Source organism: Anomaloglossus baeobatrachus, chromosome 2, assembly GCF_048569485.1.
Source record: "Anomaloglossus baeobatrachus isolate aAnoBae1 chromosome 2, aAnoBae1.hap1, whole genome shotgun sequence".
NCBI classification, from domain to species: Eukaryota; Metazoa; Chordata; class Amphibia; order Anura; family Aromobatidae; genus Anomaloglossus; species Anomaloglossus baeobatrachus.
The window spans coordinates 135,806,329-135,832,359 of record NC_134354.1 but is presented as its reverse complement, the minus strand read 5'-3'; the positions used below and the strand labels follow the sequence as shown (position 1 = coordinate 135,832,359).

The 26,031-nt window shown below is 46.4% G+C and overlaps 1 protein-coding gene across 1 annotated transcript in view; it reads right to left on the bottom strand.

The window, feature by feature from the left end:
• Positions 1-26,031, bottom strand: part of BUD23 (BUD23 rRNA methyltransferase and ribosome maturation factor) — a 29,798-nt gene that overhangs the window by 2,723 nt on the left and 1,044 nt on the right. The window contains exons 2-11 of the mRNA XM_075333300.1: positions 23,850-23,887; positions 23,597-23,692; positions 23,431-23,513; positions 23,251-23,347; positions 23,069-23,165; positions 12,350-12,400; positions 12,135-12,220; positions 12,012-12,057; positions 7,844-7,905; positions 6,638-6,727 (exon numbers count right to left, since the gene is read on the bottom strand). Of these exons, the coding sequence (XP_075189415.1) occupies positions 6,638-6,727; positions 7,844-7,905; positions 12,012-12,057; positions 12,135-12,220; positions 12,350-12,400; positions 23,069-23,165; positions 23,251-23,347; positions 23,431-23,513; positions 23,597-23,692; positions 23,850-23,887 (746 nt within the window). The remainder of the gene's footprint in view (positions 1-6,637; positions 6,728-7,843; positions 7,906-12,011; positions 12,058-12,134; positions 12,221-12,349; positions 12,401-23,068; positions 23,166-23,250; positions 23,348-23,430; positions 23,514-23,596; positions 23,693-23,849; positions 23,888-26,031) is intronic.

The following is a 26,031-nucleotide window of genomic DNA, read 5'->3' as shown; positions in this document are numbered from 1 at the left end:
CTGAAGGGTGGACTCTTGCTGAGTCCACGGACCCTGAGCGCTGTAGTGGAGAAAAACTGCTCCCCACCCTGATAGACTCGCGTCTGTCGTAACTATCGCCCAGGATGGGGATAGGAAGGACCTTCTTTTTGACCAAGAGGTGGGAAGAAGCCACCACCGTAGAGATTCCTTGGCCGCCTGAGAAAGAACGACGACTCTGTTGAGGGACGTCGACTCCTCGTCCCATTGGCGGAGAATGTCCCATTGTAGTGGACGCAGAAAAACTGCGCGAAAGGAACTGCCTCCATTGCTACCATCTTACGTAGGAAGTGCATGAGGCGTCTCAATGTGTGCGACTGGTTCTTAAAGAAGAGCTTGCAGCCCGTAGTGAATGCTGTTTGTCTAGCGGAAGCTTCACTATCGCTGAGAGAGTAAGAAACTCTATGCCTAGATATGTTATCGATAGGGTCGGGGTCGGATCTGACTTTAAAAAGTTGATGATCCACCCAAAACTCTAGAGAGTCTCCAGCGCAACGTTCGGGCAGTGTTGGCATGTTTCCTAAGAGAGTGCCTTGACAAGTAGATCGTCTAAATACGGGACCACAGAGTGACCCTGAGAGTGCAGGACTGTGACTACTGCTGCCCTGACCTTGGCGAAGACCAGTTGGACTGTCGCTAGCCGGAAGGTAGAGCTACGAACAGAAGGTGTTCGTCTCCTATAACGAAGCGTAGAAACGCTAGTGCTCTGGATCAATCGGCACGTGTGGATAAGCATCCTTGATGCCTAATGATGCTAGGAAATATCCTTGGGACCTTGAGGCGATGACATGGCGGAGGGATTCCATCCGGAACCGCCTGGTGTCCACGAGCTTGCTGAGCATTTTTAGATCCAGAACGGGACGGAACGGCCCGTTGTTATAGGTACCGCAAAGAATTTGGGGTAAAAACCGTGACCTTGTTCCTGAAGAGGAACGGGGGTCATCACTCTTTCTGCCTATAGAGTGCACCCTGTTTGCAGAAGAGCAGCGGCCCGGCCGGGAGGTGGAGAAATTCTGAAGAATCGAGTTGGAGGACGAGAAGTGAGCTCTATCCTGTACCCGTGAGACAGAATGTCTCACACTCAATGGTCATTGACCTATGGCAGCTAAATATCGCCAAGGCGGGAGAGCCTGCTACCGACCGAGGCCGCAAGTCATGAGGAAGCCGCCTTGGAAGCGGGTTTTCAGACTGTCGCTTTTTTGGGCGAGACTGAGCCCGCTAAGAATCTTAGCTCCTCTGATCCTTTTGAGTCCACATTGGACGAGGAAAAATGGGACCTGCCCGAGCCTCGAAAAGGCCGAAAACCCCCAACTGCCTCTTGCTCTGTTGGGGTTTGTTGTGTCCGGGCTGAGGAAAGGATGAATCCTTACCCCTGGACTGTTTAATGGTTACATCCAACGCTCACCAAACAGTCGGTCAGCAGAAAAAGGCAACTGGTTAGGCAACCTTTTTTGGAAGCAGAATCTGCCTTCCATTCACTTAACGAGCAGACCAGGCTCTGCTTAAAAACACGGAGTAGCGGAGGCTACCGCCGCACGGTTCGCAGAGTCCAGGACAACCTGAATCGCGTAAGAAACAAATGCAGACATTTGAGAGGTTAAGGATGCCACCTGCGGCACAGATGTACGTGTAACCGTGTCAATCTGTGTAAGACAAGCTGAAATAGCTTGGAGTGCCCCAAGGGAGAGAATGCCGGAGCCAACGGTGCGCCGACAGCCTCATAGATGGCTTTCGACCAGAGATCCATCTGTCTGTCAGTGGCATCTTTGAGTTTGCAGTTCCATCTCCCACTGCAACTATGGATCTAGCTACAAGCCTGGAGATTGGAGGATGCCGCTCGGGACATTGGGTCCAGTCCTTGACCAAGTCAGGGGACAGGGATAACGTGTATCCTAAGCCGTTTGGAGAAGCGCATATCTGGATAAGCGTGGTGTTCCTGGACTGCCTCTCTGAAGGCAGAGTGGTCCAGAAAAATACGTGAAGCTGACTCCTCCACTGGAGGAGCTGTGAGAAATAACCCACATTCTATAGATGGACGCTATAAGATTATTTACTATGGCGTCACGATCAGGTGTATCCAGATTGAGAGCGGTCTCAGGATCAGAATCCTGAGCCGCTACTTCCGCCTCATTACACAGCGAGTCCTTCTGTTAGGACCCTGATGAAACCGAGGCCGCTCATAGTGAGCCCGCTTAGGCTGTCTGGGACTGACGTCCGTGCAGAGCCGTGACTCTGGGATGCGTGTGACATTCCCGGAGCTGTTAGTTATTCACACTGAGGGGGGCCATGGATCAATGATTCAACAGTGCCCATATTGTGAGAGACATGTCCGGACTGCTAGGCTTCTAGTATCATAGCCATAGTCTCAGAAAAACTGTCAGTAAATACTGCAGACACCGTCCTCATCCCCTGGCCATTAGTGCATACAATGGGAGTCTATGTAACCTGCCGGCCGTATAGCCGTACATGCTGTACCAGCTGTATAGAAAAACATGTGGTTCTGCACCTTTGTTTTACACAGAGAATATGCTGATAACTCCTCCGCATAATCCAGGAGGGTATATACAACGTGCGACCAAACAGTGCAATGTATATAGTACAAGCATATCTATAAGTGCACTTCTGCACTAGTGGGGTTAGCACCACAGGTGCTGCTTAACGCCTGTTGCAGCGATTGTGTGACTATCAGAATGCCAGGGTCTTCCACACTTGTCTCTGTATCGTACAGAAACTGACACTAATGGCTGCCGGCGTCCTTGTAGAGAAGGAAGCCGTGGGCGTGCCTGAGAAAGTGCGGGAATCCGGATTCACAGTGCACACAGTGAGAGGGGTGGAGTATGCAAAACATACTCCAGCTCTCAGCGCTGCTCTATGCAGCGTCACGCCCCTACCCTGACTGTCAGGGCTGTGGGCGGTAACGAAGGGAGATTAGGCCCAGAAGCCGGGGACTCGAGTTAACAGCGCGGCCGCCGTAAAAGCGCGGGCCGCGCTGAAGTCCCCGGCGCACCACAAGTGCCAGCCGCGCCGCAGTCCCAGCGGCCGGCGCGACCGATTCATAGAAGTGGCCAGCGTCCCGCCCCTCTCCTGACTGGCAGGTCTGGGGGCGGGAACGAACGGAAGCAGGCCGCAAAAGCCGGGGACTCTAGTTATCAGCGCGGCCGCCGTAAAAGCGCGGGCCGCGCTGAAGTCCCCGGCGCACCACAAGTGCCAGCCGCGCCGCTGCCAGCGGCCGGCGCGACCGATTCCTGGAAGTGGCCAGCGTCCCGCCCCTCTCCTGACTGGCAGGTCTGGGGGCGGGAACGAACGGGACACAGTCCTAAGCAGGCCGCAAAAGCCGGGGACTCTAGTTATCAGCGCGGCCGCCGTAAAAGCGCAGGCCGCGCTGAAGTCCCCGGCGCACTACAAGTGCCAGCCGCGCCGCAGTCCCAGCGGCCGGCGCGACCAATTCCCATAAGTGAGCCTGCTTCAGCGAAGCTGAATGAGGCCATGGCACAGGCGCCGCAGCGCTGATGTCCCCCGGCGCACTACAACACCCAGCATGCTGCGGTGTGAGCGCCAAATGCACGGGGACACAGAGTACCTTGAGGAAGCAGGGCCATGTCCCTGATGTACTCCGCTCCATCCAGCATCTTCTCCAGGGGCTGTAGATGGAGCACGGTCTCAGTGCCTGGAGACCAGTAAATCCCACTTCACCCAGAGCCCTGTAAAAAGGGATGGGGAAGGAATCAGCATGTGGGCTCCTGCCGCCGTACCCGCAATGGGTACCTCAACCTTACAAACACCTCCGACATACAGTGGGGTGAGAAGGGAGCATGCTGGGAGCCCTTAGTATGGGCCCTCTTTTCTTCCATCCGACATAGTCAGCAGCTGCTGCTGACTAAAAAGTGGAGCTATGCGTGGATGTGTTGCCTCCTTCGCACAAAGCACAAAACTGGTGAGCCAGTGATCCCACTGGGGGTGTATAGCCAGAAGGGGAGGGGCCTTACACTTTTAAGTGTAATACTTTGTGTGGCCTCCAGAGGCAATAGCTATACACCCAATTGTCTGGGTCTCCCAATGGAGCGACAAAGAAAAACATAACATCCAATAATTCATAAACACCAAGTCCAAAGGCTGCAGCCAGGACAGTTTATGTGGAGAGCTGCTTCTCTCTTCAGATTGTCTTTTGGGTTTCCCTTTGACGTACATACTGTGGATCAGTTTTGTCTGTAAAGTAAGATGCGTTCAGAAATGCAAATATCAATTATGTGTTTTTAATTGATAAACTTAGTAAAATCAGCAAAAGAATAATGTAAGGCAAAGTAATATTTGGTGAGACCGCCATTTGCCTCTAGGCACAGCAGATGCAGCTGTATACGTCGCCCACAGGCCCTCACTGCAAAAAAAGTCACTTATTGTGGTATATGTTTTTGCTGTGCCCATAGGGGGAGGCACGTATACCCGGATATTGGGGAGAACAAATGTTTCCAAAGTCATCATCTGTGAATGATGGCATTTTGACTAAGAAATCTAAAATCGCACACAGGGTAACACCGACATGTGGGGAATGTAATAAAGTACACTGTAGGCAGTATGGAACAGGGCCATTTTCCTGGGGATAATCCTTATTAGTCCGCACTCAGCAGAACAGCCTTAGGCTATGTGTCCACGGGGAAAGTGCCCTGCGGATATATCCACAGGACATTCTGCAGGAGCTCCCAGGAATCCGCAGCACGACTTTGTCTGAGTTGTGCTGCATTTTTGGGGCGGAGGTCCTGCGGATATGCTGCGGGCATTCTGCATTGAGGATACAGTATCATGGCTTGGGCACTGCATCCTCAATGCAGAACAAGTGCTTGAGTGATCAGATCAGAGAGTTTATACTTACCTGTATCGCACAACTTGGTTTCTGGTCGGCTCCTGGAGAAGATGGGCGAGGCCTGGACGAGCTCTGGCTGTCACGTAACCGGAGCTCGGGTGGTCACATGACCGCAGCTCGTGCAGGCCAGCCCATCTCTTGCAGCCCGCTCCTGGCTCTGTCCCGTTCTTCTAAACCGAAGGAAGAATCTCCGGTGTCTTCAATCAAGGCAGGGAAGTATAGAGATCCGTGCGGAACAATCCGCAGGAATAATTGGCATGCAGTTACGTGCGGCTGCGGGAAGTCCGCAACATTTTCTGCAGGTGCAAAATCTGCAGAATTGATACAGCACTCCTCAAATCCCATAGGATAACATGGGGAGTGTCTGTACTTGTGGAAACTTGCAGATTTGTCTGGAAAAAAAAAAATCAAGAAAATATGCAGGTTTTCCACAGGAAAATCCGCATGAATTTTGTCCCGTGGGCACAGGGCTTTAGAGTAAATCAGTCCTTGCTGCCCACAGCAAACGATCAGAGCCCACCAGAGCAGAGTAAGAAATGATTTAGGCCCCTGCTGGCGGATACTTTGTGGAGGCAGTAGTGTTCCCGTGTGTCCATTATGGCGTAACTGTGTACAAACAGGCCTTTTCATGAAAGCACACAGGATTATTTTTCTGGTTAATTTCCGGCAAAAAGCAGCAAATGTTGTGTGGGTGTGGCATAACGCATTATCCATTGCCAATGTTAATATAAAATATAAATAACTAATAGAAAAGGAAGACAACGAGGTCTTCAGACACTTGTTATTGTTGCTTAATCCAAGAGAGGATTATGAAAAGTCTGAGGAAATCGATGCAAACATGATCCCAGTAAACACAAGTCAGCAGAATATGTTGATATATTACTGTATTTTTTGTTTTATAAGACGCACCGGATTTTAAGATGCACTCCAAATTTAAGGGCGGAAAATAGGAAAAAATAATTTTTAATGTTAAGATGAGGGTCCAATTATAATCCTAATGCTCGCCAGGGGGGAGCGGCAGTGGTGGGGCGGCTCGGGAAGGTCACAGGAGGCAGGGTAGGCGATGTCCAGATTGTAAGACGCATCCCCATTTTAGCCATAGTTTTGGGGGGAAAAGAGCGTCTTATAATCCGGAAAAAAAAGTCACCAAGTGTCAGACGAGAAGGTGTAAAACAGGCAGATAAAAGGAAGCATGTCATGATTTACAATGTGCTACTGTATATGATTGTGGGCGGCCACTTATATTTGGTGAAAAGCGGTTCCATGTACCCGGGTGTGCCAACTTAGAAAACTGTAGGTATTGGCATGGTAAGGCTAAGTTCACATGTCCTATAGCTATCCATTAGAACGGATCCATTGGGAAACCAATTTCTGCCGGATCTGATTTTCTTAACATGGTAGTCTATGGACAACGGATCTGTTAACGGATTGCTTATTAGCCATCCGTTGTGCTTGCATTTATAACAATTCCGTTATTTTCTTCATGGATCTGTTACAAATGGATGATAAATCGCAATCTGTTAACAGATTTGTTGTCCATAGACTTCACGTTAAAATTGGATCTGGACGACATCCGTTACTTGTGTTTGCACTACTTTTTATGCAAACGGATCTCTAACAGATCCATGATAACGGATGACTACAGGACATGTGAACTCAGCCTAACAGTTAACGAATATTGTGTCTTTCAGCAAGAAACAGCATTCTGCTCATCGTGGCCCCGCCGGTGTGACGACATGAAGCAGTCTCCCGCGCACTTACTTTCCTTGTCGTCTGCGCCGTTCCTTTTTCTCCAATATCCAATCTCTGCTTTTCTTTGCCGATTTCCCTCGGACATTTTTAAATCGCATCCTGCGTTATATAAAGGGGATTTTGATTTAGGAAAAGATTATATTTATACATAAATGTAAGAGGAAGGAAAACATGCCGGCACCTGGGAGCAGGCACGACGTGAAACCTCTTTTACTGTTTGTCTGTCCTGGGGGCTGTGAGGGGACACAACACCCTCTCAGCAAGTACAGACAGACATCAATATCACTGGACAGTTATTACTTATGATGACAGTCAGTCATTTTCATATTTGTCAGTCAGGAGGTATTCTACCTAGAAATTTAAGGTCTCAACACCAGGAGGCTCATTATAGCAGACGGATTTTCTCAAACATCCTCTAAATAACACAGGTAAGTTCTGCTGGGAGAGATGTGGGCTCAAAGTGTCAACACGCATCAAAGGTAGAGTCATGACGTAAATATACGTCATATGGTCATGAAAGAGTTAATAAAAATATAAAATTTATAGCTCCTAAATATAGAAAAAAAAAAATTAAAAAAAAAAAAAGAAAATCATACACTGACCTAATACGTCTAGGCAAAAATTTGCATAAACAGAATGAGGTTCTTAGTTTAAAATTCTGATCAGACTGTATGAAGCCCTGTGTCAGGTCTCAGTGAGTCACTACCCTAAATAAAGGGTGCAACAGCATGCACCAACTACCACCAATCAAAAGTGCATCAGCAGGGTGAGTGATCTTGTGCCCCACAGCACCCAAGCTGCAAGGTAGGCTCAAGGCCAAACCAGCACAGCAGCAATGGCCACCACACAGCATTAACACTAAGTGTATAAACACTTGCTTTTGTTGTGCTAGTGGAGTGGTGGGCCTGGAGTCATGGGGACTCCTCCTTGTAGCACGGATGCTGTGGGGCTGCGGGTCACCTGCCCTGCTGGTGCGCTATCGCCAAGTCAGTGGTTGGCGCATGGCGTCGCACCTTTAAGGCCAATGACCCACAGAGGTTCGCCATGATGGGGCAGTGGATTTTATACAGCCTGCTCAAAATGTTAAACTAAGAACCTCATGTTCAGTTTTGTAAATTTGTCCTTCGCCACAACAGATCAATGTACAATGTTTTGGATGTGCGGTCCAGATCTCTCTTCAACTATGGTATAAATATATCTGTATGTGCCACATACCTCTCGTTGGTGAATGCTGCCTGATGTCTTGATCCTTGTTCTGCTGAACCTTCTCCCAGACCCTTTGATAAAGAGTAAAACAGTATTGTCCACTTCAGTTCTCCTCATTCAAAATAAGACAAACGTTGATTTCTTATTAGTAACTAGAGGTGAGCGAGTACCTAACTATTCATGCTCATTATACTCATGAGTACTGTCTAATACTCGCACAAAACAGTACTTTTTTTTTTTTTTTAGCAGCTCACCCGGTCTCCTTTCATGTAGTTTTCTTAGTCCAATTAAAACTGGGCGGTGCAAGGAAGGATACTGGGCAATCCAAGAGACATGTTTGTAGAAAGGAAAGCCAGCATCTCGTCCGATTGAAGTATAAAAAAAAAAAAAAAAAAAAAAGCTTTACTCCATGTTTAAAAAATTTCCAAAAAAGGGAGAAGTCGGAGGGAGGGGGGGAGATATTGAGGTGTGTTTTATTGATTTATTTGGTAAACGAATGTCTAAAAACTTGTCATTATTATCATATATATTGTATGTTGCAACTTTTGAGACAATAAAGAGGAGCTTTAACAAAAAAAAAAAAAAAAAAAAAAAAAAAGGGGGGGGTATGGGGAGTCAAAAAACATGCAAGGTGGACTTTGTAGAAGACTCTTGTGCGTTTCGGACTACATGTCCTTACTCAGAGTAAGCATCTTCTACAAAGTGCACCTTGCATGGTTTTTAATGACTTTTTTTTTTTTTTTTAAAAGCTTCCCCCCTCCCTCCAACTTCCCCCTTTTTTGGAAATTTTTTAAACAACATGGAATAAAATCGGACGAGATGTTGGATTTCCTTTCTACAAACATACCTAATACTTGCATATTCATTCCGAATAGTGTGTGCAATGAAGTGAATGGGGAAAAACTCGCAATGTAACGGATAACCCCAATTCTGCACTATTCGCTACTCTCAATAGTACAGCATTCGGGTTAGGCTAGTTTCACACTTGCGTTGTGCAGCATCTGTCGCATTGTGTTGTGTGGCGGATATAACGGATGCGTTGCATATAGTGACACAATGGATGCTGCAAAACAACGGAATCCAATAACACCACTTCTGGAGCACGTTAAACTTAAATATAACTTGTGGAGCAAGCTACCCCTGTCAGTGGTTGGCAGAATAAATTTAATCAAAATGATATTACTTCCAAAGCTTAGTTATACACTACAACATAGTGCAGTATCAGTACCCAAATCCTTCTTCTCAATGTTGAACTCTCTTACTACTTCTTTCATATGGGGGAAATCCAGACCCAAACTTCGGTTATCCATTTTACAGAGATCCAAAAGACTGGGAGGGATGGCTTTACCGGAGTTCTTCCTCTACTACCTTGCGGGACAGCTTAGGGCACTAGAGACTTGGATGCCTGGATGTCAGCTGCCAAACTGAGAGTCACTTGGCACACGCGGCTGGGACTGATTGTTTAGTGGGTTTTCTCGAATCAGAAGGACTGAGAACACCACGGCAATTACCCCTCCTCAGGTTGGCAAGATTAGTCTGGCGACAAGCCAAGAGGGTGGTACACTTCGAAGGGGTGGTGGCGGAACTCCCATTATGGGGGAATAGCCACTTCTATACTCTGAGAGATCACCCCTCGGCGCAATTCTGGGCCACTTACAGCGTCAGTGCATTAGGTGATCTTTTTGTCCCGGGAACCACAACCTTCAAGTCCTTTGAACAAGTCCAGATTGAATATAATGTTCCAAGATCACAGTTTTTTAGATACCTGCAGATTCGCACAGCGATTCAATCCCACATACAGAAAATTGGAGTGAGGAAATTGATATCACTTCCTATGATAGGTATTCTAAAATCACAAGGACCTCGAGGCCTCATCTCAGCTATATATACTTACCTGTTGTCGGTGGGGGTGGAGTCGGAGCCCTTGCCAGCCCAGGATAGATGGAAATCTCTAATTCCCTCTCTACAGGGAGAGGAATGGGAAGAGATATTGGAATCTCCGACTGCGGTATCCCCTTCGGTTAATAAGTTGATTCAATGCTACATTGTCCACCAGGCATACCTTACTCCAACTCGATTATTTAGTATGGGCCGTTCTCGTACATCGGAGTGCCCGAGGTGTCATCTCTCAGGGGCAAATTTCATACATATGATCTGGAGCTGTCCCGATATATCTTCGTACTGGCGGGGAGTGACATCTCTGGTGACATCGATTGTGTCGATTCCTGTTTTGTGTGACCCTTTGATATGCCTGTTTGGGGTGGTGGAGGAAGAGTCCTGGGATCATTACATGACAATATTCCTCAGAGAGGCATGGTTTCTGGCTAGGCAATTAATAGCTCTGAGGTGGATGGGAGATTCGAATCCAACTGTGCGGTCCTGGGTTAAACTAGTCAATGCAACCATAGTCTATGAGCGGGTGGTATATTATAATAGGGGGTGCCCGGGAAAATGTAACAAAATCTGGGGTTTGTGGAATTCTTCTCCAGACACACTTGCGGAGGTTTGAGGGAGATTATGTGGATAATGGTGGTTCCCGCTAGATGTTGGGATATGAAACACTGTCCAATGGTATATTGAGGTATAATAATGCAATGTGGCTGTTGTTCTTTCTTTCTTCCTTTTTCTATTCCTCTTTCTATCTTGTTTTCAAAATATGGTCATGCTGATAGTTAGAGCTGTTCTTATGCTCAATATAAAATTAGATATATATGCAAATGATAAGTAGTATGGATAATAACATTGTTCTATCTTAACTGCTAAAGATATTATGGACTTTATATGACTGTTTATTGTTATATTTAAATATTACTATCTATATACTGAGCTATCTTTATATGGCAAATGTCAGTTGTACCATGTTTGAAATTGTTAATAAAACGAAGTTAAAAAAAAAAAAACAAAAAAAAAAAACACAACGGAATCCGATGTAGCTTTTTTTTTTTTTTTCAGCAAATTACTCAACTGAGCATGCGCAGTTGGGTAAAGACGGATCCGTCACAGGAATCCATCAAATGACCGATTCCGCCACCACAGGCTTCCATTATAAAAACTACGGACGCCGATGGAATCCAGCAAATTCTGTTTTTTTGACGTTCTGGGAAGTGCAGAAAAATGCTACCTGCTGTGTTCTTTCCGCCCGACGGATGCAATGCAGAGTCAGGGGCGGATACTATGCAAGGCCATCCGTCGCAATGCGTCATCAATACAAGTCAATGTGAAACAGATTACATCCGTTAACGGATTGCGCTGTTTCCCAAAGTGGCGGATTGCAACGGGTGCCAAACAACGCAAGTGTGAAAGTACCCTTACTCATTACACTGCGAGTATTCCCCATTGACTTGCATTGCACGTGCTATTCGGAATGAATACGCGAGTATTAGTCAGTATTCTTTAGGAGTATAGAGAGTACAAATAGTTAGGAACTCGCTCAACTCTATTAGTAACACTATAAGAGTAGCCTTAAGTAAATCTCCACCTTCGATCACATTAAAAATATCCAAACACATTTGATGGAAAAAAAATTCCAACCGCACTACCAAGACATTGCCTGTATGATGGAGCTTAGTGTAAGTTCAGAGAGCATAGGCTCCCTCTGGTGATGATTGCTGGCAGTTTCACATCAGTTTTTTGTTTTTGAGCTGAGGCATACCTTTTTTTCTGCAAACCCTCTCCCCCACCCCCAAAAAAAAAAAAAAAAAAAAAAAAAAAAAAAAAAAAAAACACAAAGAACACAAAACACACAAGCAACTGCCAATGCATATTTTGCATGATTGTTGGTGCGGCTCGTCAGGATTAGCGTAAAATGCCAAAAGTTACACATTTTTGCGCAACCATGAGTTGTGAGAGAGATGTAGCGAGATATCAAACCGTTCTATGCTAGAATTCTAGAGAAAACAGTTTAATGACTCATGAGCCCCACTAATCTACAGCCATGCAGGGGGATTGCTGCTCCAAATCTTGATGAAAAACAGCCACCGATTGGACGCAGGGCTCACATGGCATAACAAGGTCATATGAATTCCGCAGGAATGGCACCGATGCATGATGGGAGTATGTTATTTTCATTTTACAAAGGAGAAGACTGAATTTAGAAAAGGAGAGGTCCAGGTAGTCAACAACCCCTTTAATAGAATAATGCAGAACATGTATTACCCCAATCACAACAGGGGCTTACCTTAGGCAATACTGCAGATACACCGACAAACAGGCACAGGAAAAACCTACAAAATAGATAACCAGATAGATATTATATCGACTGCATGAGAGGAAAACAATCAACATGTAAAGTATATCTCACTTCTTAGCCTTGGTACTGTTCGGATAGTCCACCACCATGCCACCAGTAAATCCAGCTCGCATCGCCTGAGCAGTTACCAATTCTAGCTTTAAAAAGGTGTAAAAAATAAAATAAAAATAAAAACTTCAGTAAAGAAATCAGTAACTTTACACCATGTCTCACATATAAAGACGGGACTGTTATAATAGAGTATAGGAATAACACATGGCCCGTACCTGCTCTCCATTTTCAGGATACAGCTGCAGGACTGCACGAGCACCCCGAGCCTGCGAGAGACACACGAGGTAATGGAGTCAGTCCATGCAGAGACCAGAACAGACTCAGACAATGAGAAGGAGCAAACTTTATAACAGAGAAAAGAAGACTACCCATGGAGTGTATTTTTGGTCCATAATTTGGTGTGCAAAACAGACCACTCCATTCCAATTGTAAAATGTAGCTACACATTGTCTATGGCAAAATGAATGCAACCACTGAATATATGGGACAAACTCCAGTGTCACTGACCAGTTATACCTCTAACGCTGCAATGGATCCCGGTGATTCTGAGAATGTTTTTTGTGACATATGTATTTCATGTTAGTGGTAAATTGAGGTTGATATTTTTTCGCGTTTGTGAAAATATTGGAAACTTGGCGAAAATTTTGCAATTTTCAAACTTTGAATTTTTATGCCCTTAAACCAGAGAGTTACTAAATAACATTCCCCACGTGTCTACTTTACATCAGCGCAATTTTTGAAACAACTTTTTTTGTTAGGAGGTTAGAAGGGTTCAAAATTTATCAGCAATTTCTTATTTTTCCAACACAATTTACAAAACCATATTTTAGGAACCACATCACATTTAATAATAACGAGCTGTACTACCCAGCTTCGCCCGGGTTAATAACTGTTGTTAACAAAATAGAATGTATTAACAAAAATGTATTCTGCACACACAAACCACAAAACAGATAGAAATGTAATTATTAAAAGGCAAAAACTAATCTAATAGAAGCATTTCACAACATATATTTCAACACCACAGATATTCCACACAGATTTAACTAAATTGGCCAAGTAATGTTATCCGTCTGTCTCTTTCCCAGTCTGTCTCTTTCCCCATCAGGCTGTCTCCTCCTTCCCTGTCTGCATGTCTGACTGTCTCTTTCACAGTCTCTCTCTCTCCCTCTCCCCCGTCTCCCTCTCTACCGTCATCTTATTACCTCACATATAACCTTCTTATACTAACAATGTCTCTTGTTCCTACAGCAACCAATTGCAGCTCCTACTAATAACCTGTAGTTCCTGGCTCCATTTACTTTAATGGAGGCATGTTTTTTGGAGAGTAACTGTAAAATGCGGGGGTTACATTTTCCTGTCAAAACAGTTTATGACGCACCCTGGGTCACATGAGGTGTCTGTGCAAAATTTAGTGATTGTAAATGCGACGATGCGGATACACTTTTCGTTTCACTTTTTCCCCATTATGTAGAGAGGGGCAAAATTGATTGGTAAATTTGAACGCGCGGGGTTAAAATTTCGCCTCACGACATAGCCTAGGACGCTCTCGGGGTCCAGACGTGTGAGTATACAAAATTTTGTGGCTGTAGCTGCGACGGTGCAGATGCCAATCCCGGACATGCAGACACATTCAGCTTGATATATTAGATAATAATTTGAAGTGACTTTGAGATGCTTGGTGACAGAAAACACCCAAAAGTGACACCATTCTAAAAACTGCACCCCTCAAACTGCTCAAAACCACATCCAAGACGTTCACTAACCCTTTAGGTGTTTCACAAGAATTAAAGCAATGTGGAAGGAAAAATGAAAATGTTATCTTTTCCCACAAAAATGTTATTTTAGCCCCAAATCTTTTATTTTCACCAGAGTAACAAGAGAAAATGCACCATACAAGTTTGTTGTGCAATTTCTCCTGAGTACGCAGATACCCAATACATGGTGGAAAACTACTGTTTTGGCACACGGTCTCATTAGGGAAGGAGTGCCATTTGAATTTTGTAGAGAAAAATTGTTTAGAATCTTTGCCGAACGCCATGTTGCTTTTGGAGACCCCCTGAGGTGTTTAAACAGTGGAAACCCCCCACAAGTGACTTCATTTTGAAAACTAGACCCCCTCATGAAATTTATCTAGATGGTTGATGAGCACCTTGAACCCCCAAATGCTTCACAGAAAAATTATAAAGTTGAGCTGTGAAAATCACATTTTACCCACAAAAATATTGCTTTAACCCCAATTTTTTTTTTTTATTTTCATAAGGCTAACCAGAGAAAATTGACAAAACAATTTGTTGTGCAATTTTTACAGAGTACGCCGATACAACATATGTTGTGGAAACCTACTGTGTGGGTGCATGACAGGGCTTGAATGGGAAGAAGCACCATTTTGACAGGAAAAGATTGCTGACGCCATGTCACATTTTGAAGATCCCCTGACATACCAATAAAGTAGAATCCCCCACAAGTGACCCAATTTTGGAAACTACATCTCTCAATTACTTTATCTAGGGGGTTAGTAAGCATTTGTCATCCTCAGGCGATTCAAAGAATTGTATAACTTTAAGCTGAGTAAATCAAAAATTACCATTTTTTTCCCCCACTAAAATGGTGCTTTGGCCCCAAGTTTTTAATTTTCAAAAGGGAAATGAGAAAAAACGAAAACTACAATTTGTTGTGCAACTTCTCCTGAGTACACCAATACCCCACATGTGACCGTATAGTACCTGCTTAGGCTGTCGGCGAGACTCAGGAGGGATGGCGTACTATTTGAAGTGAAGTATAAATTTTCATAATAGTTTGCGGACTCTATATACAGAGCCCCTAATTGCCAGAAGAGCAGATTCCCCATCAAGTGACCCCATTTTGGAAGTTACAACTCTCTAGGAATTTATCTACAGGTGTGTAGCAATAATTTTGACTCCATGGGTGTTTTCCAGAAACAAGCAGCAGTGGATGATGAGTAAATTAAGCAGGCTCTCCTCACTACAGTAATGCCAAACATGTGGATGCTAAGTGTGGCTTGGGCACATTGTGGGGCTCAGAAGAGAGGGGAACATTTTGACTTTTTAGCACATATTTTGCTGGGTTTTTTTTTGGGGTTTTTTTTTTTTAAGGTGGAGCAAGAAGGGAATTTTGTTTACTTACCGTAAATTCCTTTTCTTCTAGCTCCAATTGGGAGACCCAGACAATTGGGTGTATAGCTATTGCCTCCGGAGGCCACACAAAGTATTACACTTAAAAGTGTAAGGCCCCTCCCCTTCTGGCTATACACCCCCAGTGGGATCACTGGCTCACCAGTTTTAGTGCCAAAGCAAGAAGGAGGAAAGCCAATAACTGGTTTAAAGACCAATTCAATCCGAGGAAACATCGGAGAACTGAACCATACCACATGAACAACATGTGTACCCGAAAAAACAGAAAAACCCCGAGAAAACAGGGCGGGTGCTGGGTCTCCCAATTGGAGCTAGAAGAAAAGGAATTTACGGTAAGTAAACAAAATTCCCTTCTTCTTTTTCGCTCCTAATTGGGAGACCCAGACAATTGGGACGTCCAAAAGCAGTCCCTGGGTGGGTAAAAGAATACCTCGTGATAGGGCCGTCAAACAGCCCTTTCCTACAGGTGGGCAATCGCCGCCTGAAGGACTTATCTACCTAGGCTGGCGTCTGCCGAAGCGTAGGTATGCACCTGAAAATGCTTGGTAAAAGTATGCAGACTCAATCAGGTAGGTGCCTGACACACCTGCTGAGCCGTAGCCTGGTGCCGTAATGCCCAGGATGCACCCACGGCTCTGGTAGAATGGGCCTTCAGCCTTGAGAGAACCAGAAGCCCAGTAGAACTGTAGGTTTCAAGAATTGGTTCCTCGATCCCCCGAGCCAGGGTGGTTTCAGAAGCTTGCGACTGTTTACGCCGACCAGCGACAAGGACAAAGAGTGCATCCGGGTGGCGCAGGAGCGCCATGCGGGAAGTAGAACCTGAGTGCTCTCACCAGAACCAACAGATGCAAATCCTTCTGAAATTGATGGACTGGACGAGGACACAAAGAAGGTGAGGTGATATCCTGATTGATATGAAAGTGGGATACCACCTTAGGGAGAAATTCCGGAATCGGACGCAGAACTACCCTGTCCTGGTGAAGGACCAGGAAGGGAGATTTGTATGAGAGCGTTGCTAGCTCGGAAACTCTCCTAAGAGACGAGACCGTTACTAGAAGGCCACTTCCCGAGAAAAGCGGGAAGGGAGACCTCTTTCAAAGGCTCGAAAGGCGGCATCTGGAGAGCAATTAGAACCTTGTTCAGATCCCAGGGCTCTAACGGCCGCCTGTACGGAGTGCTGAGAAGACAAACTCCCCGTAGGAACGTGCGTACCTGAGGAAGTCGTTTCTGAAAAAATACAGATAGCGCTGAGACTTGTCCCTAAAGGGAACTGAGCGACAACCCTTTTTCCAACCTAGATTGCAGGAAGGAAGGAAACATAGACGATGCAACCGGCCAGGGAGAAACACCCTGCGCCGAGCACCGAGATAAGAATATCTTCCACGTCCTGTGGTCAATCTTGGCGGACGTTGGTATGCTAGCCTGTCTCATGGTGGCAACCACGTCCTGAGGTAATCCTGACGACACTAGGTTCCAGGACTCAAAGCCACACCATCAGGTTGAGGGCCGTAGAATTCAAATGGAAGAATGGCCCTTGAGACAGCCAGTCTGATTGGTCTGGTAGTGCCCCCGGTTAGCCTACCGTGAGGCACCACAGAACCGGGAACCACAACATCCTCGGCCAATCTGTAGCGACGAGGATGGCGCGGCCGCAGTCGGTCCAGATCTAATGCAGCACTCTGGGCAACAATGCCAGAGGTGGCACATAAGGTAGCTGGAACTGCGACCAATGCTGAACTAAGGCGTCTGCCGCCAGAGCTCGATGATTGTGAAACCGTGCCATGAAGCTGGCACATTGTTGTTGTGCCGTGACGCCATTAGATCGACGTCCGGCCTCTGTCAGCGGCGCCAGATCTCCTGAAACCCGTCCGGGTGAAGAGACCATACCCTTTCGGCCACACCCCGGCGACTTAGGAAGTCAGCTTCCTAGTTTTCCACGCCTGGGATGTGAACTGTGGATATGGTGGATGCCGTGTCTTCCACCCACATCAGAACCTGCCGGACTTCCTGGAAGGCTTGCCGGTTGCGCGTTCTTCCTTGGTGGTTGATGTATGCCACCGCTGTGGAGTTGTCCGACTGAAGTCGGATTTGCTTGCTTTCCAGCTGCTGTTGGAAGGTTTGTAGGGCAAGATACACTGCTCTGTGTTCAAGAACATTGATCTGAAGGGTGGACTCTTGCTGAGTCCACGTACCCTGAGCGCTGTGGTGGAGAAAAACTGCTCCCCACCCTGATAGACTCGCGTCTGTCGTAACTATCGCCCAGGATGGGGATAGGAAGGACCTTCTTTTTGACCATGAGGTGGGAAGAAGCCACCACCGTAGAGATTCCTTGGCCGCCTGAGAAAGAAAGACGACTCTGTTGAGGGAGGTCGACTCCCCGTCCCATTGGCGGAGAATGTCACATTGTAGTGGACGCAGATGAAACTGCGCGAAAAGAACTGCCTCCATTGCTACCATCTTACGTAGGAAGTGCATGAGGCGTCTTAATGTGTGCGACTGGTTCTTAAAGAAGAGATTGCAGCCCGTAGTGAATGCTGTTTGTCTAGCGGAAGCTTCACTATCGCTGAGAGAGTATGAAACTCCATGCCTAGATATGTTAGCGATAGGGTCGGGGTCGGATCTGACTTTAAAAAGTTGATGATCCACCCAAAACTCTAGAGAGTCTCCAGCGCAACGTTCGGGCAGTGTCGGCATGTTTCCTAAGAGAGTGCCTTGACAAGTAGATCGTCTAAATATGGGATCACAGAGTGACCCTGAGAGTGCAGGACTGTGACTACTGCTGCCCTGACCTTGGCGAAGACCAGTGGGACTGTCGCTAGCCGGAAGGTAGAGCTACGAACAGAAGGTGTTAGTCTCCTATAACGAAGCGTAGAAACGCTAGTGCTCTGGATCAATCGGCACGTGTGGATAAGCATCCTTGATGCCTAATGATGCTAGGAAATCTCCTTGGGACATTGAGGCGATGACATGGCGGAGGGATTCCATCCGGAACCGCCTGGTGTCCACGAGCTTGCTGAGCAGTTTTAGATCCAGAACGGGACGGAACGGCCCGTTCTTATAGGCACCGCAAATAATTTGGGGTAAAAACCGTGACCTTGTTCCTGAAGAGGAACGGGGGTCATCACTCTTTCTGCCTATAGAGTGCACCCTGTTTGCAGAAGAGCAGCGGCTCGGCCGGGAGGTGGAGAAGTTCTGAAGAATCGAGTTGGAGGACGAGAAGTGAGCTCTATCCTGTACCCGTGAGACAGAATGTCTCACACCCAACGGTCATTGACCTATGGCAGCTAAATATCGCCAAGGCGGGAGAGCCTGCTACCGACCGAGGATGCGGAGAGAGGAGGCCGCAAGTCATGAGGAAGCCGCCTTGGAAGCGGGTTTTCAGACTGTCTCTTTTTTGGGCGTGACTGAGCCCGCCAAGAATCTGAGCTCCTCTGATCCTTTTGAGTCCACATTGGACGAGGAAAAATGGGACCTGCCCGAGCCTCGAAAAGACCGAAACCCCGACTGCCTCCTGCTCTGTTGGGGTTTGTTGTGTCCGGGCTGAGGAAAGGATGAATCCTTACCCCTGGACTGTTTAATGGTTACATCCAAACGCTCACCAAACAGTCGGTCAGCAGAAAAAGGCAACTGGTTAAGCACCCTTTTTTGAATCGCGTAAGAAACAAATGCAGACATTTGAGAGGTTAAGGATGCCACCTGCGGCACAGATGTACGTGTAACCGTGTCAATCTGTGTAAGACAAGCTGAAATAGCTTGGAGTGCCCCAAGGGTGAGAATGCTGGAGCCAACGGTGCGCCGACAGCCTCATAGATGGATTTAGACCAGAGATCCATCTGTCTGTCAGTGGCATCTTTAAGTGCAGCTCCATCTCCCACTGCAACTATGGATCTAGCTACAAACCTGGAGATTGGAGGATGCCGCTTGGGACACTGGGTCCAGTCCTTGACCACGTCAGGGGGCAGGGATAACGTGTATCCTAAGCCGTTTGGAGAAGCGCATATCTGGATAAGTGTGGTGTTCCTGGACTGCCTCTCTGAAGGCAGAGTGGTCCAGAAAAATACGTGAAGCTGACTCCTCCACTGGAGGAGCTGGGTGAGAAATAACCAACATTCTATTGATGGACGCTATAAGATTATTCACTATGGCGTCACCATTAGGTGTATCCAGATTGAGAGCGGTCTCAGGATCAGAATCCTGAGCCGCTACTTCCGCCTCATTACACAGAGAGTCCTTCTGCTAGGACCCTGATGAAACCGAGGGCCGCTCATAGTGAGCCCGCTTAGGCTGTCTGGGACTGACGTCTGTGCAGAGCCGTGACTCTGGGATGCGTGTGACATTCCCGGAGCTGTTAGTTGTTCACACTGAGGGGGGCCATGGATCAATGATTCAACAGTGCCCATGTTGTGAGAGACATGTCCGGACTGCTAGGCTTCTAGTATCATAGCCATAGTCTCAGAAAATCTGTCAGTAAATACTGCAGACACCGTCCTCATCCTCTGGCCATTAGCAGAGACTCCGGCTGAGTTGGATACAATGGGGGTCTATGTAACCTGCCGGCCGTATAGCCGTACATGCTGTACCGGCTGCATAGAAAAACATGTGGTTCTGCAACTTTGTTTTGCACAGAGAATATGCTGATAACTCCTCCGCACAATCCAGGAGGGTATATACAACGTGCGACCAAACAGTGCAATGTATATAGTACAAGCATATCTATAAGTGCACTTCTGCACTAGTGGGGTTAGCACCACAGGTGCTGCTTAACGCCTGTTGCAGCGATTGTGTGACTATCAGAATGCCAGGGTCTTCCACACTTGTCTCTGTATCGTACAGAAACTGACACTAATGGCTGCCGGCGTCCTGTGTAGAGAAGGAAGCCGTGGGCGTGCCTGAGAAAGTGCGGGAATCCGGTTTCACAGTGCACACAGTGAGAGGGGTGGAGTATGCAAAACATACTCCAGCTCTCAGCGCTGCTGTGCTATGCAGCGTCACGCCCCTACCCTGACTGTCAGGCCTGTGGGCGGTAACGAAGGGAGACTAGGCCCAGAAGCCGGGGACTCGAGTTAATAAGCGCGGCCGGCATATCAGTGCTGGCCGGCGCGGAAGTCCCCGGCGCACCACAAATCCCAGCGGCGCCTTAAATAAAAACGGCAGCGGCGGTTAGCGCGGTAGTCACCCAATACACTAACACACCCAGCAACGCTGTGGTGTGCGATGGCACTAGTGCGGACAGCGCCGCTGTCCCTGGCGCACTAACACACCCAGCAGTGCTGCCGTGTGTCTGCGCGGTCCCCACAGGGACACAGAGTACCTCCATGTAGCAGGGCCATGTCCCTGAAGATACTCCGCTCCATGTCCAGCAGATACCAGGGGCTGTGGATGGAGCACGGCCTCAGTGCCTGGAGACCGATAGAATCCCACTTCACCCAGAGCCCTGTAAAAAGGGATGGGGAAGGAAGCAGCATGTGGGCTCCAGCCTCCGTACCCGCAATGGGTACCTCAACCTTAACAAACACCTCCGACATGAAGTGGGGTGAGAAGGGAGCATGCTGGGGGCCCTCGTATGGGCCCTCTTTTCTTCCATCCGACATAGTCAGCAGCTGCTGCTGACTAAACAGTGGAGCTATGCGTGGATGTGTTGCCTCCTTCGCACAAAGCACAAAACTGGTGAGCCAGTGATCCCACTGGGGGTGTATAGCCAGAAGGGGAGGGGCCTTACACTTTTAAGTGTAATACTTTGTGTGGCCTCCGGAGGCAATAGCTATACACCCAATTGTCTGGGTCTCCCAATTAGGAGCGAAAAAGAAAAAGCGTTTTTTTCAGAGCCTTTGTGCTCCCAGTTACATGGAAGCCCCCTATATTTCCATTAACAGATGACGGAGCTGAGTGGGTACTTGTATTTTTGTGTGTTGAGTTAAATGCCATTTGGTGGCGATGTGGGATACAGAACATTTTGGATTGGGTCACATTTATCCTGTGCTCTATGCTGAGCACTTACATCAGGGTTTCCATCTACATGTCCAAAATACGTGACTCAGGTGAAATCCCCGATGGATCCATTCACTAATGAGGCAGCAGAGTTACTAAAGACTGTTTGGCCTCTGTTCAGTGGTGTCTCTCTTTTCAAAGGTGAACAAAACTATTGTTGACCGCACTTTTGTGCATGTCTAAAAAGATGTGTAAAGAGATGGTCACCGCCAGGACCACATGACAGACCGTTCAAAATGACTGTCTCATTTAACATTTAATTTTCCATTGGGAACTTTGCCAGAATTAATTTCTTTCCACTTGTTTACTTGGTCCCTTTATGGGACATTATCAATTATTAGTCCGATTGCTGGTATATTACAATGCACCTGTATTGAAATACATTATACCTCTCAGTGCTGCACTGACAAGTCTCATAGACCTTGGCTCCTGGTATGGTCCCCTGTCCCACCTTCTAAATGCTACTCGTAACTCCTATTTCTGTCCTCACATCCTACATACAACAAATAGCACGTAAGGGCACCCAAAAGGATACTGTCTAATGACCAGATCATTCATCTTTATATGTAACCAATAAACTAGCATAACGATGGCCGGCCAGATCTACAAGTGTGCTTCACCTTTTGTGTCCCCCTTCTTCCCCATAGATTGTAAGCTTTTGAGCAGGGCCCTCATTCCTAATGTAGCTGTTGAATTATGTACTAATTGTAAAGTGCTGCGGAATATGTTGGCGCTATATAAATAAACTTATAATTATTAATAATAATATTAAGAGGTTTGCCATAGCTGGGTGACCCGGAGGTCGTCATGATGACCTCAGGTTGCTATGGCAACAACAGGGCCCCCGTGATCATGTTGCGGGGATCCCAATAGCTCCTGTGCTTACTCGATCGACCATGATGCAAGTTTACCTCAGATAGTGAACCAATATCCTACCATGACATAAACTTACGTCAAAGTTCATGAAAGGGTTAAGACCAATGCAAACATCCATATTTAATGGTACAAATATGGACAGCGATATACGAATAACCTCAACTCAACAGTCTCAGACATGAAGCTGTTGACTGCAGGTCAATAGATCCACAGCCAACCCATACATTGTGGGTCTAAGGGCCTGATGTGTGAAATCGGTCTTAGGCTAGTTTCACACATCCGGCATTTCGCCAGATCCGGCACACCAGTACAGTGTAATACTGTACAATGGCATCGCGGCAAGCTCCGGTCACATGCTGTCGTGTGACCGGAGGTGTCGTGATGCCATTGTACAGTATTACACTGTACTGGAGTGTGCCAGATCCGGCGAAATGCCGGATGTGTGAAAATAGCCTTACCCCTTGCGTGTACAAACTATAGAGCTTCCACTCCAATAGTACCTACCGTTATTGGTGCTATGCTGAGGTACTATAATGTTGTTGTCACAAATATCCGAATTTTGACTTTGATCCAGAAATGTACATTGTTCTTTCTACAGGTTCGATTACTCTAGGAGGATAATCAAGCAATAATGGGGCCAGCCCCTTGGTAGTGGTACTGCTGTGTAATACCCTTCTTCAGCAGATATAGAGATATATATATATATATATATATATATATATATATATATATATATATATATATATATATATATATATATATATATATATATATATATATAACACAACATTCTACAGCACAATGTGCCAAGACTCCTAGTGGAAATTGTGTATCTTATAAAATTCTATAATAATAAACCAAATCAGTGAAGTACATATATTATATTATAAGACAGTGACAATTAATTACACTCACCAGGGCAGAGTAAAGAGTAGAGAAGAAGCGAAAGATCCGCTGAGGAGGATTGTGTGTCTTCTTATCAGCATTACACAGCCACTGCAGCGCTGAAATACTAACAGCATAAGAAAAAAAAAATAGCAAAATATAATAAAAACTAAACAGACACCTTTATTTGGCTTCTCTGAGCTGCGGACTACCTGATGCAGCCATCAAACGTTCCAGGTCTGAAGGGAATACCTTGCCCCATATCCCCAAGGATCAGGTCCCCCTCTACTTCTCGCTCTAACGCCACATCTAGAGAAATAAACAAGCAAAGAATACGGCTAAGAAAAGGTGAGCAACCCAATGATCAACGTCATCATGGAAAACAAACTCACCCAGCATGGCAGTACTGATGTCAATGCCCACCCAGTGATGCCCCTGCTCAGATATGAAGTCTCCGCTCAGACCAGAACCACAGCTGCAACAACAAAAAAACATTTTATATAAAAAAAGCCTCAATATAAAACCTACATGGAATACCCAACATGGCAGACAACCCACCCGACATCCAGGAGGTAGCAGGGCTGATCCTCGGGTAAGCACAGCAGCTCCACAGCACGCTCAGACATCTGGGACTGAATCTCTATTATACGGGAGCTAGAAGGAAAAGGAAGAAGTGTACAAAGGATGGATACAAAGAACGGACTGAAAATACAAATAGACAAGCCAGGGAGTACTGCAGGGAAGGAGGGAGATGGGCAGACAGATACAGGATGGACAAGGGGGACACCAATGAAAGTAGAAGGGTCCTTACTTTTGTGTGTATTTTTGAGCTTCACCTTCATTATAAAACTGTAGGGATTAAAAGAAATTTCAGAGGATTAGTTCTTCTGCTTAATACATCTATACAAGTCCACGATTCCCAAAGTGAAATTCTACATTATACACCCAATAGTCATGAATCAGAATAAAGCACCAAGTCTGAATGAATATGGACACTTGTTCTTGCACAAATACAGTCCATGGGAGACGCCAAGTATTTCTCTGGACATCATTTGTACCTCCAAGTCGATTATGGCAAATTATTATTATTATTTTTAATTATGATGGAAGTCGGCCTTGAGTAGAAAATGAGCAATGAATGAATATCTTTGGCATCTCTACATTCACTTACCTAATAATCCATTTCATCATTATTATTCCTGGAAGTTCACAAGCTGATCGCAAGCAATTTGGTGTAATACTAGAAAAATGGCTGGATATTTGGGAATGATATTTGCCCCCTAACGGTACGTGCCCATGATCCTGACCTGTGGGGCCGCAAGTCCCCTCCGCAGGAGACCGCAGCTGCTCATACCCACGATCAGGGTTTAGGACCCTGCTATCTCTCACTTGTGTTCTCCCTATGGAGGACACAAGCGACTCCTCAGCAAAGAATTGACATGCTTGTGGCTCGGAAAGCCGCACCGCAGGTCTGTTTTCGCTGTGGGCCGAACATGCACAATGGGCATGGGATTTCTATAAATCCCATCCACTGTGTTTGTACTGTACATCACAGCATTTTGGATGCAGCGAAAACACGCTACATCCAAAATGCTGCAAACAATAATTGTGGGCACGCAGCCTAACAAGTTATCATCCCTTAAGCGGGCTTTACACGCTACGATATATCTAACGAGATGCCGGCGGGGTCACGTCGTAAGTGACACACATCCGGCCTCGTTAGTGATATTGTAGCGTGTGACAGCTATGAACGCGCAGAAATACTCACCTTCTTGTTCATCGTTGACACGTCGCTCATTTTCTAAAAATTGAACGTCCTGTTGTTCATTGTTCCTGAGGCAGCACACATCGCTCCGTGTGACACCCCGGAAACGATGAACTGCAGCTTACCTGTGGCCGCCGGCAATGCGGAAGTAAGGAGGTGGGCGGGATGTTTACGTCCCGTTCATCTCCGGCCCTCCGCTTCTATTGGCCGGCCGCTGTGTGACGTCGCTGTGACGCCGAACGTCCCTCCCCCTTCAGGAACTGGATGTTCGCTGCCCACAGCGAGGTCGTTTGGAAGGCAAGTACATGTGACGGGGGGTTACAACATTGTGCAACACCGGCAATAAATTGCCCGTGCCGCACAAACGATGGGGGCGGATGCGATCGCACGAGAAATCAACACATGTAAAGCAGCCTTTAGACATCAGACCACTGAAGCAATTGGATCATCTGCAGAAGGGGACGCTACTAACACTGAAGACTAATGCACTCTCTTATAAGCCTTCGATACTCAGATTCCTCACCAATTCCTTACGACAAAGACACAAATGGAGAATCTATCAGGCTGCAGTCAATATAAGGCCCTGTGCCCACACTGCGTATTTTGATGCGGATTTTGACGCAGATTTTCAAAAATCTGCATGTCCCTTGTGAAGCCGGCAAAGTCTGAGAATTCAGAAGTGCTGTGCCCACGTTGAGTATTTTTCCCTTGTGTATTTGGTGCAGATTTCTTATTTTTCTGCACCAAATACGCAAGGGAAAAATTAAGCAACGTGGGCACAGCACTTCTGAATTCTCATAGACTTTAGAGGCTTCACAATGGACATGCAGATTTTGCTGCAGATTTCTGAAAATACGCGTCAAAACTACACAACGTGGGCACTGGGCCTTATAATGGCGGACATTTTGCAGTAACAACTGGAAAGCAAGTTCCATTTTCCAAGCACCACTCCAGTGTATTCCTTCTACTTTATGTCTGGAGTGGTGCTTTAAGTCTAATTCCCCTGACCATATTATTCCTACCTGCCGCCATCTTCTTTTTCCATCACGACTGCTCCCTTTGTTCTTCTGCAATTTGTGACCTGCCAGCAGCTCCAGTGTTTCATAGAATGCACCGGAGGTCACAAATCAATGCAAGTCTATGAGAGCTTCATTCTGTCTCTCATAGACTTTGCACTGAGAGCTTGTGACACAACCTCTGACCTGTTAGAAGTCACAAGATGGCGCCG